General features: G+C 40.9%; 4 protein-coding genes and 1 pseudogene across 6 annotated transcripts; 3 read left to right on the plus strand and 2 right to left on the minus strand.

Moving 5' to 3' along the window:
* The first annotated feature begins 1,590 nt into the window (after positions 1 to 1,590).
* LOC106430176 (fucosyltransferase 3) lies at positions 1,591 to 3,448 on the plus strand. The gene is made up of 2 exons (XM_013870947.3): positions 1,591 to 2,010; positions 2,098 to 3,448. The coding sequence occupies exons 1-2, from the start codon at positions 1,647 to 1,649 to the stop codon at positions 3,321 to 3,323; spliced, it is 1,590 nt and encodes a 529-aa protein (XP_013726401.1). The 5' UTR covers positions 1,591 to 1,646; the 3' UTR covers positions 3,324 to 3,448.
* LOC106387213 (putative pentatricopeptide repeat-containing protein At1g74400) lies at positions 3,398 to 6,393 on the minus strand. Of its 2 annotated transcripts, XM_048735791.1 has the most exons (4): positions 4,472 to 6,393; positions 4,140 to 4,223; positions 3,804 to 3,910; positions 3,398 to 3,725 (listed from the first exon to the last, which is right to left on the minus strand). In XM_048735791.1, exon 1 carries the CDS (start codon positions 6,319 to 6,321, stop codon positions 4,918 to 4,920), a length of 1,404 nt encoding a protein of 467 aa, XP_048591748.1. In that variant the 5' UTR covers positions 6,322 to 6,393; the 3' UTR covers positions 3,398 to 3,725; positions 3,804 to 3,910; positions 4,140 to 4,223; positions 4,472 to 4,917. The 2 variants fall into 2 exon arrangements, with proteins under 2 accessions (XP_048591748.1, XP_048591747.1); XM_048735790.1 differs by having other exon boundaries at positions 4,140 to 6,393.
* Positions 6,394 to 6,591: 198 nt separating this feature from the next.
* Positions 6,592 to 8,441, minus strand: LOC106430179 (probable xyloglucan 6-xylosyltransferase 5). The gene has a single exon (XM_013870951.3). The coding sequence runs from the start codon at positions 8,131 to 8,133 to the stop codon at positions 6,760 to 6,762; it is 1,374 nt and encodes a 457-aa protein (XP_013726405.1). The 5' UTR covers positions 8,134 to 8,441; the 3' UTR covers positions 6,592 to 6,759.
* Positions 8,442 to 9,327: 886 nt separating this feature from the next.
* LOC106430158 lies at positions 9,328 to 10,491 on the plus strand. Of its 2 annotated transcripts, none has more exons than XM_013870934.3 (2): positions 9,328 to 9,459; positions 9,614 to 10,491. In XM_013870934.3, exon 2 carries the CDS (start codon positions 9,647 to 9,649, stop codon positions 10,361 to 10,363), a length of 717 nt encoding a protein of 238 aa, XP_013726388.1. In that variant the 5' UTR covers positions 9,328 to 9,459; positions 9,614 to 9,646; the 3' UTR covers positions 10,364 to 10,491. The 2 variants fall into 2 exon arrangements, with proteins under 2 accessions (XP_013726388.1, XP_013726387.1); XM_013870933.3 differs by having other exon boundaries at positions 9,386 to 9,481.
* A 385-nt stretch (positions 10,492 to 10,876) lies between these two features.
* Positions 10,877 to 14,253, plus strand: LOC106430173 (annotated as a pseudogene).
* The last annotated feature ends 222 nt before the right edge of the window (positions 14,254 to 14,475 follow it).

Genomic DNA, 14,475 nt, shown 5'->3' on the forward strand with positions numbered 1-14,475 from the left:
TTCTTATTGTAATAAAGTTGAAAATTCTCACATAGCAACAAAGTATTTTAAACTTTTCCGGTCCCAGATATTTAAATTACTGACGTAACCTGCAAGGAGATTGGCACCCATCATGTGTAAACGCGTAAGGTAATAACTTATTACGTTTCACTATCAATGTTCAATGATACTAGTACTACGGCCTTTTTCCATATAATCCGTCAGTGAAATTAAATGAGATATTAAAGCAGATCGGATGAGATTAAACACTTAAACAAGATCGTACTTTTCTTTATCGTAAAAATAGTACTCCCTCTGTTCCGGAGCAAGATGTTTTAGATTTTTTATTTGTTCCACAAAGATAAATTTTTTATATGTTTAAGATACTTTTTATATGTTTAAAAAACATTAAATGAAAATATTTGAATTTATTAAATTTTACTGGTGAAAAGTTATTGGAAAATGTATAATAAAGGAAAAAAAATTAAATTATAAACATTTATTAAATTCTTAATAAACGTGAACACTTTAGAAAATTTTATTTTCGGCAACAGAGCGAGTAGTAGTTTCTTCACTTACTTGGAAGTTGGAACCGATCTGGTTGAGAATTATAGACAAATCCGTATATAGGATAACTGTTTAACATAATATTTAAGAAAAATAGGAGTACTTGTTTTTGTTAAACTTTTTGAAATTATATAATCTAATGTTATTTGTTATTAGAAATGTAACCTGGGAGTTATCCTATTAACCGGGAGTGATTCTACCAATTAAAACCAAACAGTGTATATGTATGGATAAGAAAGAAGGAATGATTAATTAGGTTTCCACAAAAGATAAATTTATATGCTATCTCAAATATGAGTTTTCGCCCCCGTTAAAAATCGCAAACCATCGAAAGCTAGGGAGAGGAACTTGTCATCCACGCTCGACATTTTCTGTTATAAATTACCTTCATAGTTGTTTATATAAGGGTGTTCAAAAAGAGTTGTTTATATACGTTGTTTACATTAGATAACATTTCATAGTTATTTATAGCGTGTAAGTTAAAGTTCTCCACATTCTTCTAACGTCTTCAACTAGCTATTACAACTAATGAAGTTTTTTCTTTCACGACTAATGAAGTTTTTACTCCGGTTCACTTAGCTTGTGGATCTCAATCCGACGATGATGTGTTAATTATGAGGTATAAAGACTACTAACTATGCAATCTAACTATGTAATCACTACGTGATTTTTTCTATGTTTTATCCTTACTCTGTTCAATAGATCACTGATCATTTTGTTTTTCCATTCTGGTTGGAACGTTTTCTAACACCTTCAACCATTGTATCCATCCATCAACGTATAACATGGATTAAAATGATATATCTGCAAGTGTACAACATATACATCTAATCTTTTAAAATATTAATTTCTAGCTTGCACAAATTCTCTGACCAGGAAATCTAGATTTTCTCCCCATATTAATTGTAAAACTGTGTTAGCCTAATTGAAAATCACGAAACAAGACAATTAAAATTTTAGATGATGCAAATAAACAAGATATCAAGTATACGAGACTTGTCCCAATTTTAGATGGTAATGCTTAGTAAAATCGTAGCAAAAGCTTGTCGTTGTCTCTGCCACGTACTCATTGTTTATCTCTGTTCTCTGAAACACATCACATGATGACTGCACTCCACCACCAACTCTGTTTTCAAGTCTTGCTTCTAAACCCGAATACTCACTTTAAACTCCAACCCGGTTTTCACCTGACGTCTTTCTCTCTGTCTCACCATATGAAGCGGGGCAAGAAGAGCTCGGATGCGGGTGAACCCGTGACCAACCCAGACACCCGAACCGGGTCTAGCGAAGCGGATGCAGTGAAACCAAGTTTGAGCTCGATGAAATCGATGGGTGTGCTTCTTGCTGTTCTTATGGTTGCTTCGGTTATGTTTTCTCTGTCGGTGGTACTAAGAGACCCACCTTCTGATGATGTTGTGGAGAGTGTTGCAGCTTCTAGGGTTCTTCAGCTCAGATTCCACCAAGGTAAAAAGCTTTTTGATTCTCCCTCTCACTTCTTTGCAAGAACGTTGCATTTAGTAAACACTTTGTTGTGGCTTTTCTGGGTTTCAGCCAATGAATCAGACAATCTTGTCCCTGGTTTCGATAAAGAATCATGCTTGAGCAGGTATGAGGCGAGTTTATATCGAAAGGAGTCGCCTTTTAAGCAATCTTCTTACCTGGAATCTAGATTCAATAGATACCAAGATCTTCATAGACGGTGTGGACCGTTTACTACTTTCTATAACTCAACATTTGACAAACTCAAGTTGGGAGATAAGTCTGATGGTGGAGTCTCTGGTTGTAGTTATGTGATATGGTTGAACTCTGACGGCGAGCTTGGAAGTAGGATGCTCAGTCTAGCTTCAGCTTTTCTTTATGCTCTCTTAACCGACAGAGTTTTACTAGTGGAACAAGGAGCTGAGATGGCTGATCTTTTCTGCGAGCCGTTTCCATACACTTCTTGGTTTCTTCCCTCAGAGTTTCCGCTCAATGAACAACAGTCTCTTCTTCGCCATCTTGTTCTTGATTCCAGTGACCAACAAAAGCTGGAGAGTCAAGCTTTGTTTAACGAGACACCGTGGTTGATCATGAAAGCAGATGGTTACTTTGTCCCATCGCTCTTCTCCATCTCTTCATTTGAGCAGGAACTTGAAAAGCTCTTCCCGGTTAAAGAAACGGTTTTTTACTTCTTGGGTCAGCATCTCTTTCACCCAACTAATGTAGTCTGGGGTCTCATCACACGATACTATCACGCTTATCTTGCTAGAGCTGATAAAAGAATAGGAATCCATATTGAAGTCTCTGATACTAGCAATGATCAGTTTCAGCGTTTGGTAGAACAGATTCTAGCTTGTGGGGTTAGACATGAGCTGCTTCCTGAAGTAGACAAAGAGAGACATCTCCCTTCAAGCCAAGTTATAAGCCGAAAATCAAAGGCAGTGTTCATCTCATCTTCTTCTTCTCCAGGGTACTTTGAGAGTATCAGAGACGTGTACTGGGAAAACCCGACGGTGACGGGAGAGATACTCAGTGTTCACAGGCCTAGCCGCAAGGAATACCAGAAAACTCAGAGGAACATGGAGAGCAGGAGAGAGTGGACTGAGATTTACCTTCTAAGTTGTTCTGATGTGCTGATGGTCACAAGCCCCTGGTCCTCACTTGTGGAGGTAGCTCATGGTCTTGGAGGGTTGAAGCCATGGGTATTGAACGGGACTGATCATGACTCTTTTTGTACGAGAGCAAGGTCAATGGAGCCCTGCTCCCAAACGCCACGGTCCCATGGCTGTAAACATTAGGAGATGAGCAGTAGGTGTTGTGAGGTCAAGAGTCTCTGAGTTTTCCAATATAAACGCAAGGAACGTTAAGAATTAACTAAATGTATGAATGCATAACTTGATCAAGTTCTATATTTTTCCCAACATATCTGTAGGTGTTATTATTCACCCAAATAAATAGTATACATTCAAAAGTAGAAACCTTATGGAGATGCTAAAGTTGCTATATTAATAAACAGAGATTGAAATAATGGTTCAAGAGACTTGCAACAACACATAAGGACATTGAGTTTTAGCCATGTACACTGGTCGGCAACAATGGTGTTTCAATCTCTAACGGCCTGTCTGCTGAACCATTACACAACAGGTGAAAGGTGTGATCACATCTCGGTTAGCTTGTATGATTTCACCTGCCTTCAAGTACTGTTAAATTCAAAGAGTGTGAGATGAACAAAGGGCCATGATAAGAAGTTTGATCAGTTGGTATTAACGAATGGAAACCTGCAGACAGATTGTGCAGTGAATGATATGCCTCTTGGTCATCTCACTTGACATGAAATAGCATGGTAGGTTCCTTAACGAGTCACCTGATAAGACTCTGCTTACATCTGAGAAAACAGCAGTACGTTTAATGCGTAAACAGTCTTAAAACTAGAGGAGATTGCAGAACATTGAGTGAACACAGGAATACATGAGCGTAACAATATAAAATTCCCTTCAAATACTTGAAAGTCTGCAGTCATGTTCATATGATATAGATACGTTTTAATGTCCTCTCAATAATGGAGTTTCTATCTGTACACAAGAAGATGAGAGCAGAGAGTATTATAACAGAACCTGCCAGTGGTGTGAATTCAACATTGTTGGCATAAGTTGTTCATCTGCTAGTCTCCCACGAAACAGTTGCTCTACAAAATCTGCCTGAATCCAAAACAAAAACAAATACCAAACAAACGACTAAGCCATTATGTCACTCCATAACTGTGATGGTCCCCCAGTAACATGTCAAAGCTATGTCATTATATCTTCCACCAAACATTTTTTCTCTCAAAATCTGTGTCCATCTCGACCATAAAGTCAGTTAGAAAAACTTCAAAACCCATCTACTATACTTGAAAAACGTGAAAGATTGTTCAGAAGAATATTAAGACTAAGTTAGTCTGACTAACCATAAATGATGGACCCTTTGATCCTGATAGCTATAAATACCAGTAGGCACGAGAAGCTTACAACACTTCAACAGAGAGAATAGCTCCAGCGAGAGTAACAAGTGCAGTCCCACATAGGACTCCACGCTAGGCAGCTCTGCTTGCCACAACACCAGTTACTGCTACTGTGAAAGCTCCAGCTACAAGAGATTATCAAAGAACAAGAATAAATTACTAACCATAAAAAAAAAAAAAGAACACAACACGTAGTGTTCAGAACTATTTTATTGTACAAAAAACATTTTGATCTTCGATTGAAACATCTTTTCCTGTTTCACATGATTTGTTCGGTGCTCTGTTCATAGAATGAAAAATTGTAACCTTTCACAAAAATTGGAACAGTTCTCACAAAGAGTAAATTTCCTCTAGTAAAGATTTAATATACAAAGAATCCCTCATCTTATACCTTAACAACTTGAGTTAAAATTCTCCACCGCATAATCATAATTTTTCATACAAGTAACTAAACTCCTCAAAACCTCACTAATCTCTCCCACCATTAGCTTCCCATCATCATCACCACCCCCTGAAACAAACTCAGCTATATTGTTTCCCATCTCAATCCAGCTTTTCCCAGGCTCCCTTCTCTTCCTCACACGATCCCTCATCTTCACTTTCTCATCCCACATTCCTTTCGCCGCGTAGATATTCGACAACGCAACATAATCTCCGACATGATCACTATCCAACTCAAAGATCCGTCTCTGAGCTTCTTCCCCGAGCTCAACATTCCCCTGAAGACTACAAGCACTAAGCAGTGTTCTCCAAATCACCGCGTTTGGCTTTACAGGCATCTGATTTATGAACTCGTGAGCATCCTTTAAACGCCCTGAACGACAAAGCAAATCCACCATACATCCGAAGTGAGCTTCTCTAGGTTTCAGATTGTAATCCTCAACCATGCTCCTGAAATGTCGTTTCCCTTCTTCCACTAAACCACCGTGACTACAAGCCATCAAGACGCCAATGAAAGTCACATCGTTCGGAGACACAGATGAATCTTGTCTCTTCATTTTCTTGAAGAGTTCCAATGATTCTTGAGCTTGACCGTTTAAAGCATACCCCACGATCATAGACGTGTAAGTAGTCACATCTTTTCTCACTGTTTCATCAAAGACTCTCCTCGCTTTCTCAACATCCCCAGCTTTTACATACATGTTGAGAAGTGAGTTTCTCAGAGTTAAATCCATACCCAATCTTCGTTTCCTCTTGATGCTCTGCGAATAAATCCGTTCTCCCATCTGCACCGCACCAAGATCAGCACAAGCCGATAAAGCCACCGTCACAATCACCTCATCAAGCTCAATTCTTTCCGCTTCCATTTGTCGAAACATCTCAAGAGCTTGCACACTTTTGTCATTCTCAGCGTAAGCTGTAATCATAGCCGTCCACAAGACTACGTTTTGTTTCTCAGGCGTTTCGTCGAACACCTGGCGTGCACTAGAGATATCACCTGCGGTTGAGTAAAACCCGACAAGGGATGTCTGAATTTGGATTATGCTATGAAACCCAAGTTTCCTTACAAGAGCGTGGATCTGTTGGCCCATAAAGGAGTGACCTTTATGAGCTGACGATGAAGCTTTAATGGCGAACAAGACAGAGAAACTGTCTATGAAACGAGGGCTTTCTCTGTATCGTTGTTTGAAGTTTAAGAGAGCTTTGATTGGCTCTCCTGATTCAAGATAATGCTTCAAGGTGTGATTGGACTTAAGCGAGTTCGTATGGTAATGAAGTAGAAGAAAGGAATCAAATTTGTTGATCACTCGTCTAGATGAAGTCGCAGACGAAAGATGCCGTAAGATAGACGTCATCGTAGACCTATGGCTGCGTCTAAAATTTAGATTTTAACGGTTTAAAGTAAGGAGGTGGCGCGTAACTGTTACTCGCTTTAACCACATTAAGCTAAAACTGTTGGTTTTGGTGCTTATAACAAACTTGTAATGTAACGGTTATCCTGATTCCACAGTCTAATCATGTATTCTCTAACTTTCTTTCAACAGGTTCATATGTCAGACTTGAATACAGTAGTCACGAGCAATGACAAAGTATATTAGACTGAAGAAAACACAACAAAAAACATCTATGGAAAAAAAGAATTTTGCAACTAAAATATTCTTGCAAACAACAACAAACGAAAACAAAAAAAAGCAGAAGAAGAAACAATGAAGTAGCAAGTACAGGCAAACAAATTTTGCTTTGCATTTGTAAGTGTCATATATATTACCTATACGTGTCCATGAAGAGCTCCTCTAGTTCTGTGGTTTGGTTTCCACTTGCGTTGTTCTGCGGATATCAAACTTGTCTACAAACTCCAACGGAGTAACCGTCTCATTCCTGATCCTCTTTATCTTGGGGCTCAACAGTCCCCTATGTCCAAAACCATACAGCTTCAGCACTTGATTGTCTGCAAAGTTAAAAGCCCTCTCCATGCTCTTCAAACACCTCTCGACCGCGTAATCAGCGTAGCTACCACACGGTTTGCATCCAACGAAATGGGTCACAAACGGCCACCTCTCATCACCTAACCCCGGGTGATACTTCTCCATCATCTCCTCATACTTATCCACCAAACCTTCCCAAAACCCGTGCAAGTAGTACTGATTCTCCACAAACACTTTCTCCATCCATGTATCTTTCTGAGAAAGCAGGAGATAGATCAAAGCCGACTGATCATCCGCCTCGAAAGCCGGTCTTCCTTTAAGATAAGCCGTCAGCACCTTCCCAGCCTCATCGCGAATTGGTCCTTTAGGTCCCATAGGAGCCCAAGCATCCAACAAATCCATCGACCACTGACAATTCCTCAGCAAAAAGCTACCAGTGTTCAACGCAATCCACGACTTCTGATCAAACAACAAATCCGGATAACCATGAATCACCAAGTTATGCTTCTCGTACCTAACCAAAGGGATCTGAAACAGTATGTCAGTGAACCAAGCATCACTATCCATCCACCAGATCCACTCAACTTCCGGATGAGACAGCATCAACCTCCTAATCATAGGCAACTTGGCCCAATACCCAGCAAGCTCCTTATCCAGATGAGCCATGTTATAAACAATCTCAATCCCGTGGAGCCTACAGTAATCAATCTTGTTCTTCACAGACTTCAAGAGATAATGATCACCGATAGGATTATCACAGGGCTTAGGAGGAGACCCTGTTAACAACAAGATCCGAGCTTTGCCATTAACAGTACTAGGAAACTCAGGGTTCTTGTCGAGCCATACCTTTCGCTGACTATCCCAATCCGTGATCTTAGGCCCTAGAGCGTACGTCTCGTTGGTACTCATCTCTGTTTCTTGAGGCCCTTCCAAGTCGGTTGGATCCGAATCGGACCGGATCTCGGCTAGGATCCGGTTAGTCTCCTCGATGATGTTCTGGTTAACCGCGTCGGCGCTCGAGCTCCCGAGGTAACCGACGCCGATTGTGCCGCGTAGGACGAGGATGGTGACGAACCCGCAGAGGATCGTGATCTTGATGTTGTTGAACGTCTTCTGCATCTGTCTGCCACGTGGCAACACGCCGCGACCGCCTCTTGCTCCTCCGCCGTTTTGTGATGTTGACGTCGGGAGTCCTCCGCCGCCGCCGCTTCCGGAGGGTCTTTTGTGCGCCGGCGAACCCATTTTCTCGTTTGGATTTTCAGTTAGAGAGTTGCGAAGACCATTAAAGTCTGTTTCTTTTTTTGTCTGAAAAAAGACAGTCTTTGTAGCTTTCTCTCTGTGTGTACTTACGGATCTGAGGAAAGATTAGATCTTTAGCATGATTCGATGGTGGGAGAGAGAGAGAGAGGATATTCGATCTGAAGAACCCTAATTAAAAAAAGAAACTAAACCCAATAATGCGGAAGCATTGTCTTAATTAAAAATACATTGTCGGAAGAAAATGCTTCGCTCGATCCAGAAGCTGAAGGAGAAGATACGCGTACAGCTCATTCACACCGACAAATGTCATTATTATTATTATTTTAAATTGTTTTTAGTTTTTACTAAATTTGTAAATGACTGTTTATTTTCTTAAAATTATATGGTTTGCTAAAATCAAATGTGTATTGGTGTGATGATTGTTAACTGATATATAAAATCTATTATTATATAAAAGTTTAATTTTTAGTAATTTTGTACTGTTATCACATTTTAGTACTATTGAGGCAAATTTTATACAATTTTAACTCATAAAACAAAACTTTCAAAATATTGTATATATTCTCAAGATTCTACTATATTATAAACTTTTAAATAAGAATAGTTCTTTAATTTCTTTTTTCAAATTGAATCAATTTGTATCTAGCTCTACCTAATTTCAGTTCCCACTAATTACTCGTAGCATAAAATAATTACAGAAGTAATTGATGGATAGTGTAAATTAGTATGTATGATTAGGCATATGGGTTCTGGTAAAAAATGTTAGTTCAGTTAACATAAAATTACATTAAATTGAGCTGAACTGAATTTTGATTCGGTTTGATTTGGCATTTGGTTAATAATGTTTTGGGTTGGTTACTGTTTAATTTTAATTACAAATTCGAGTCTTTTGAATAAAATTGGTCAATTCGGTTATATCGATTAAAATTTTATTTATTTGACTGGAAATAAAATGGTTTGTTTCTTTTTTTTTTAAGAATAGAAATCCAACTAACTAATTGCCGAACGGAAACCAAATTATACCAAACTTGAATCGAAACGCCAAAACAATTTCATTTGGTTTGGCTGGTTCGCTATCGGTCAAAATCCCACCTCTAAATATGAGCGTTTACAAACGGTGCGTTTGCGGTGGTAAACCTCGAAAGGCGTTTCCGTGTCACCGTGTCTTACTACGCGTGTCTCTTTTTGTGGTCGTCCTTACATGAAACGGCGTCGTTACGTCAGAGTTTTGGATATTTCTTTGCAATTATCCATATCTCATATGACTAGATAAACTCTTTGCAAAACAGAGACATTCCTTGCTTCGTGGTATGCTCTGTTCTCTTTGTAGGTTCGTTTGTGAACTTCGTGTCTGAAATATGATTATCTCTGTCTTTTCGATAACCATCTCTCTCTAATGTCTGAAAAGAGATTAGTGTTCAGTCTCCTTTAACTGATCATTCTTTTACTTCTTTCTTTGAAGGGTTGTGAAGAAAAAAGTCATCACCATTTTGTTATGTGGAATTTAACTTCAAAATCCAATGAAGAAGGCTTTAAATCAAAGGGAGAAGATGCTGTCACAGAACCGCTAAAAGCTCCTTTAGATGATGGAAGAAAGACAAGGAAGGAAGAAAGACTGGAGTGTCCCATCTGCTGGGAACCATTCAACGTATTTGAGAATGTGCCTTACGTCTTATACACCATCTGCAAAGATTGTCTCTTAGCTCTCCACCATGCCGTTGTGATCAAATCCTCAGGTTTTCCGTTACACCTCCCCTTCTTCGTTACTTGCCCTTGGTGCAATATGCTCTCATTAAGGCTAGTACGCAACGGAGCCATCAAGTTTCCTTCCAAGAACTATTACCTTTTATGGATGGTCGAAACCATGAACGGCTCTCGCAGTGACAACAGAAGGGTCACTTCAGGGGAGAGAGATACGAAAGAGAGGTGTGATGGAGTGAGTAACAACGCTTCAGATGTGACCAGAGGATACTTGAGAACTGGGTGGCTTCATGGGTATATATGTAAGTCAATGGCTCTTGTTGCTCATTTGTTGGCTAAGTTTCCTTTGGTAGTCATGTTCCTGTTGATGGCTTTATATGCGATCCCTGTGAGTGCTGCAGTTCTCGGGGTTTATTTCTTTGTCACTATTGCTTTGGCTGTTCCGTCGTTTCTAGTTCTCTATTTTGCTTTCCCGAGCTTAAACTGGCTGATCAGAGAGATCCCAGCCTAACTCATTGTTGTACTATCTCTCTCTTGTTGTTCCTTTGTGTTTCTTGACTTGTGAGGAACATGAATTATAGAGTCAAACGTTGTTATACTCAGTTTATACAAGAAGAAGAAGAAGACTTTTATTTCAAACTGTCTCTTCTTTTATGATGGTGATCTGTTGTTACTGCTTATGATTTCCCAAGCAAAATAAACTTCAACTCCATAACATCGAGGCTTCCTCTGGTGAAAGCCAGTCTCTTGCATGCACTGAGCCAGTTTCTGAAGTTACAAGAAGTGGGAAGGAAACTGATTCAAGGAAACAGGTGGGAAAGAAAAAAATGGCTGAAAAAATGAAGGACTATAATATTTAGTAAAGCTTTGCAATTTTCATTTAACTCCTTTAATTTGTAGTAGATTCTTTTTCTGCACAATACATTTCTACAAGGTCCGGCCGAAGAAGAAAAAATAATAATTACGGAAGACCAACCATAAAAGAAAGTTCCACTTGGCATCTAACTGTCATATAGCAAAAAAAAGTGATTGAAATTGATTTTTCTTCTTCTCTTCTCACGAACTCTCTAGTATCTTCTTCTCTTCTCACAAAAAAGTTCCACGACGATCATTCTCCATCTTTCGAGATGAATCTCATTCCCTTAAAAATACCTCACCTGCCTCCTTCTTCTCTCTCGCAAATCACAAACTTTCTAAACATCCCAAAAACGAAATCTACAACGATCTTGTTACAAAGAAGAAGTTATACAATCTATTGAAGAAAATCTAAGATGAATCCAGAGAAATTCACACACAAGACGAACGAGACAATCGCAGCAGCTCACGAGCTCGCCGTAAACTCCGGCCACGCTCAAATCACTCCTCTACACTTAGCCGGAGCCTTAATCTCCGACCCGCCGGAATATTCCCTCAAGCCATCTCCAGCGCCGGCGCCGCCGCCCAATCCGCCGAAAGAGTGATCAACCAAGCTCTAAAGAAGCTCCCCTCTCAATCCCCACCGCCGGATGATATCCCCGCGAGCTCGAGCCTCATCAAGGTCATACGCAGAGCTCATTCCGCTCAGAAGTCGCGCGGGGACACTCACTTGGCTGTTGATCAGATCCTCATCGGCCTTCTCGAAGATTCTCAGATAAAGGATCTGTTGAGCGAGGTAGGCGTTGGGGCGGGGAAGGTGAAGGCTGAGGTTGAGAAGCTTCGCGGGAAAGAAGGGAAGAAGGTGGAGAGCGCTTCCGGTGATACGAATTTTCAAGCGTTGAAGACTTATGGGAGGGACTTGGTTGAGGAGGCTGGGAAGCTTGATCCTGTGATTGGTAGAGACGAGGAGATTAGGAGAGTTGTGAGGATTCTCTCTAGGAGGACTAAGAATAATCCCGTCCTTATTGGAGAGCCGGGAGTTGGGAAGACAGCTGTTGTTGAAGGCTTAGTGCAGAGGATTGTGAAGGGAGATGTTCCTAATAGTTTAACTGATGTGAGGTTGGTGTCTTTGGATATGGGTGCGTTGGTTGCTGGTGCTAAGTACAGAGGGGAGTTTGAGGAGAGGTTGAAAGCTGTGTTGAAAGAGGTTGAGGAAGCTGAAGGAAAAGTGATTTTGTTTATTGATGAGATTCATTTGGTTCTTGGCGCTGGGAAGAGTGAAGGGTCCATGGATGCGGCTAATCTGTTTAAGCCTATGTTAGCTAGAGGTCAGCTTCGGTGTATTGGTGCTACGACGCTTGAGGAGTATAGGAAGTATGTTGAGAAAGATGCTGCCTTTGAGAGACGGTTTCAGCAGGTTTATGTAGCTGAGCCGAGTGTGGTTGACACTATTAGTATTCTTAGAGGGCTTATAGAGAGGTATGAGGGACATCATGGTGTGCGTATCCAGGACCGAGCTCTTATCAATGCCGCTCAGCTGTCTGCCCGTTATATCACTGGTACGTTAAAGATTCTTAATACGAAGACAATGCTGTTGTTTGATCTTTTTCTTGACATGACATGTTTGTGGTTGAATAGGTCGGCATTTACCGGATAAGGCTATTGATTTGGTGGATGAGGCTTGTGCTAATGTGAGAGTCCAGCTTGATAGCCAACCTGAAGAGATTGATAACCTTGAAAGGAAGAGGATGCAGCTGGAGATTGAGCTACATGCCTTGGAAAGGGAGAAAGATAAAGCCAGCAAAGCTCGGCTTGTGGAGGTGCGGAAAGAGCTTGATGACTTGAGGGACAAGCTACAGCCTCTCACGATGAAGTACAGAAAGGAGAAAGAGAGAATTGATGAGATTCGCCGGCTTAAGCAGAAAAGAGAAGAGCTCATGTTTGCTTTGCAAGAGGCAGAACGAAGATATGACTTTGCAAGAGCTGCTGACCTAAGATATGGAGCAATCCAAGAAGTGGAATCTGCAATTGCCCAACTTGAAGGAACTTCTGACGACAATATGATGCTAACCGAAAACGTTGGGCCGGAACACATTGCTGAAGTTGTGAGCCGTTGGACTGGGATTCCAGTGACAAGACTTGGCCAGAACGAGAAGGACAGGTTGATTGGTCTTGCTGATAGGTTGCACAAGAGGGTCGTGGGACAAGATCAAGCTGTGAACGCCGTTGCTGAGGCGATCTTAAGGTCTAGAGCAGGACTTGGAAGGCCACAACAACCAACTGGATCATTTTTGTTCCTTCGCCCAACTGGTGTTGGCAAGACTGAGCTTGCTAAGGCTCTTGCTGAGCAGCTCTTTGATGACGAAAACCTCTTAGTTCGGATTGATATGTCTGAGTATATGGAGCAGCACTCTGTCTCTCGCCTCATTGGAGCACCACCTGGGTAAGTAGCTATTGCTTTACTTTCCAAAACTCTGTTTTCTCCATGAAAATTTGTTTTCTTACATGGTATCGCTTTCTCTCAGCTATGTTGGTCACGAGGAAGGAGGACAGTTAACTGAGGCTGTGAGGAGACGACCTTATTGTGTTATACTCTTTGATGAAGTGGAAAAGGCCCATGTTGCTGTCTTCAACACTTTGCTTCAAGTGTTGGATGATGGTAGATTGACAGACGGCCAAGGAAGGACGGTCGATTTCAGGAACTCGGTGATAATCATGACATCAAACCTTGGCGCAGAGCATCTTCTCTCAGGGCTAACTGGGAAAGTGACGATGCAAGTGGCCCGGGAATGTGTGATGCAGGAGGTGAGAAAGCACTTCAGACCAGAGCTCCTGAACAGGCTTGACGAGATCGTGGTGTTCGATCCCCTTTCACATGACCAGTTAAGGAAAGTAGCCCGCCTCCAAATGAAGGATGTTGCTGTCCGGCTTGCTGAGAGAGGCGTTGCTTTGGCAGTCACCGATGCTGCTTTGGACTACATTTTAGCTGAGAGTTACGACCCGGTATGTCTCTTAGCCTACTGCAATATTTATCTTGTACTAATCTCTTAGTTTGGTAATGTCTGTTGGCTGACTATATTGTGTTGTATGGTTAGGTGTATGGTGCTAGGCCAATAAGGAGATGGATGGAGAGGAAGGTGGTGACAGAGTTGTCGAAGATGGTTGTGCGTGAGGAAATTGATGAGAACTCCACAGTTTACATAGATGCAGGCAGTGGTGGATCTGATCTTGTGTACCGTGTTGAGAAGAATGGTGGGATAGTGAACGCTACGACAGGGCAGAAGTCGGATGTTCTGATTCATATTGCCAATGGGCCAAAGAAAAATGATGCAGCTCAGGCGGTGAAGAAGATGAGGATTGAGGAAATAGAAGATGATGATGAGGAAATGGTTGAGGATTAAAGTCTTAACCTTTAAAGTGTCTCCAATGTAATACTCATACCCTGTTCTGGTTTTTGGATTGGCTTCTTTGGTTGACTTAACTAGCAGAATCATGTGAAGATGTAAAAAGTCTACTTTCATTGGAAATAAACTCGATTTACATAAATTCGTTGTAATCTCATTCTAATTCTCACTTATCCGCATCATAAATTAGATTAAGAGCGTCTTAACAATGTCATTACAACCAAACCTTTAATGTAGTGGAGTAAGTGGCCATAAGCTGCCATGCCTCTCCGTCTTACACGGCAGCTTAGAGATCATCACACGAGAGAGCAAGTAGGAACGAGAAGTAAACGACAACATAAATAGATAAGGCAACGAAAAAACA

Source organism: Brassica napus, chromosome A7, assembly GCF_020379485.1.
Source record: "Brassica napus cultivar Da-Ae chromosome A7, Da-Ae, whole genome shotgun sequence".
NCBI lineage: Eukaryota > Viridiplantae > Streptophyta > Magnoliopsida > Brassicales > Brassicaceae > Brassica > Brassica napus.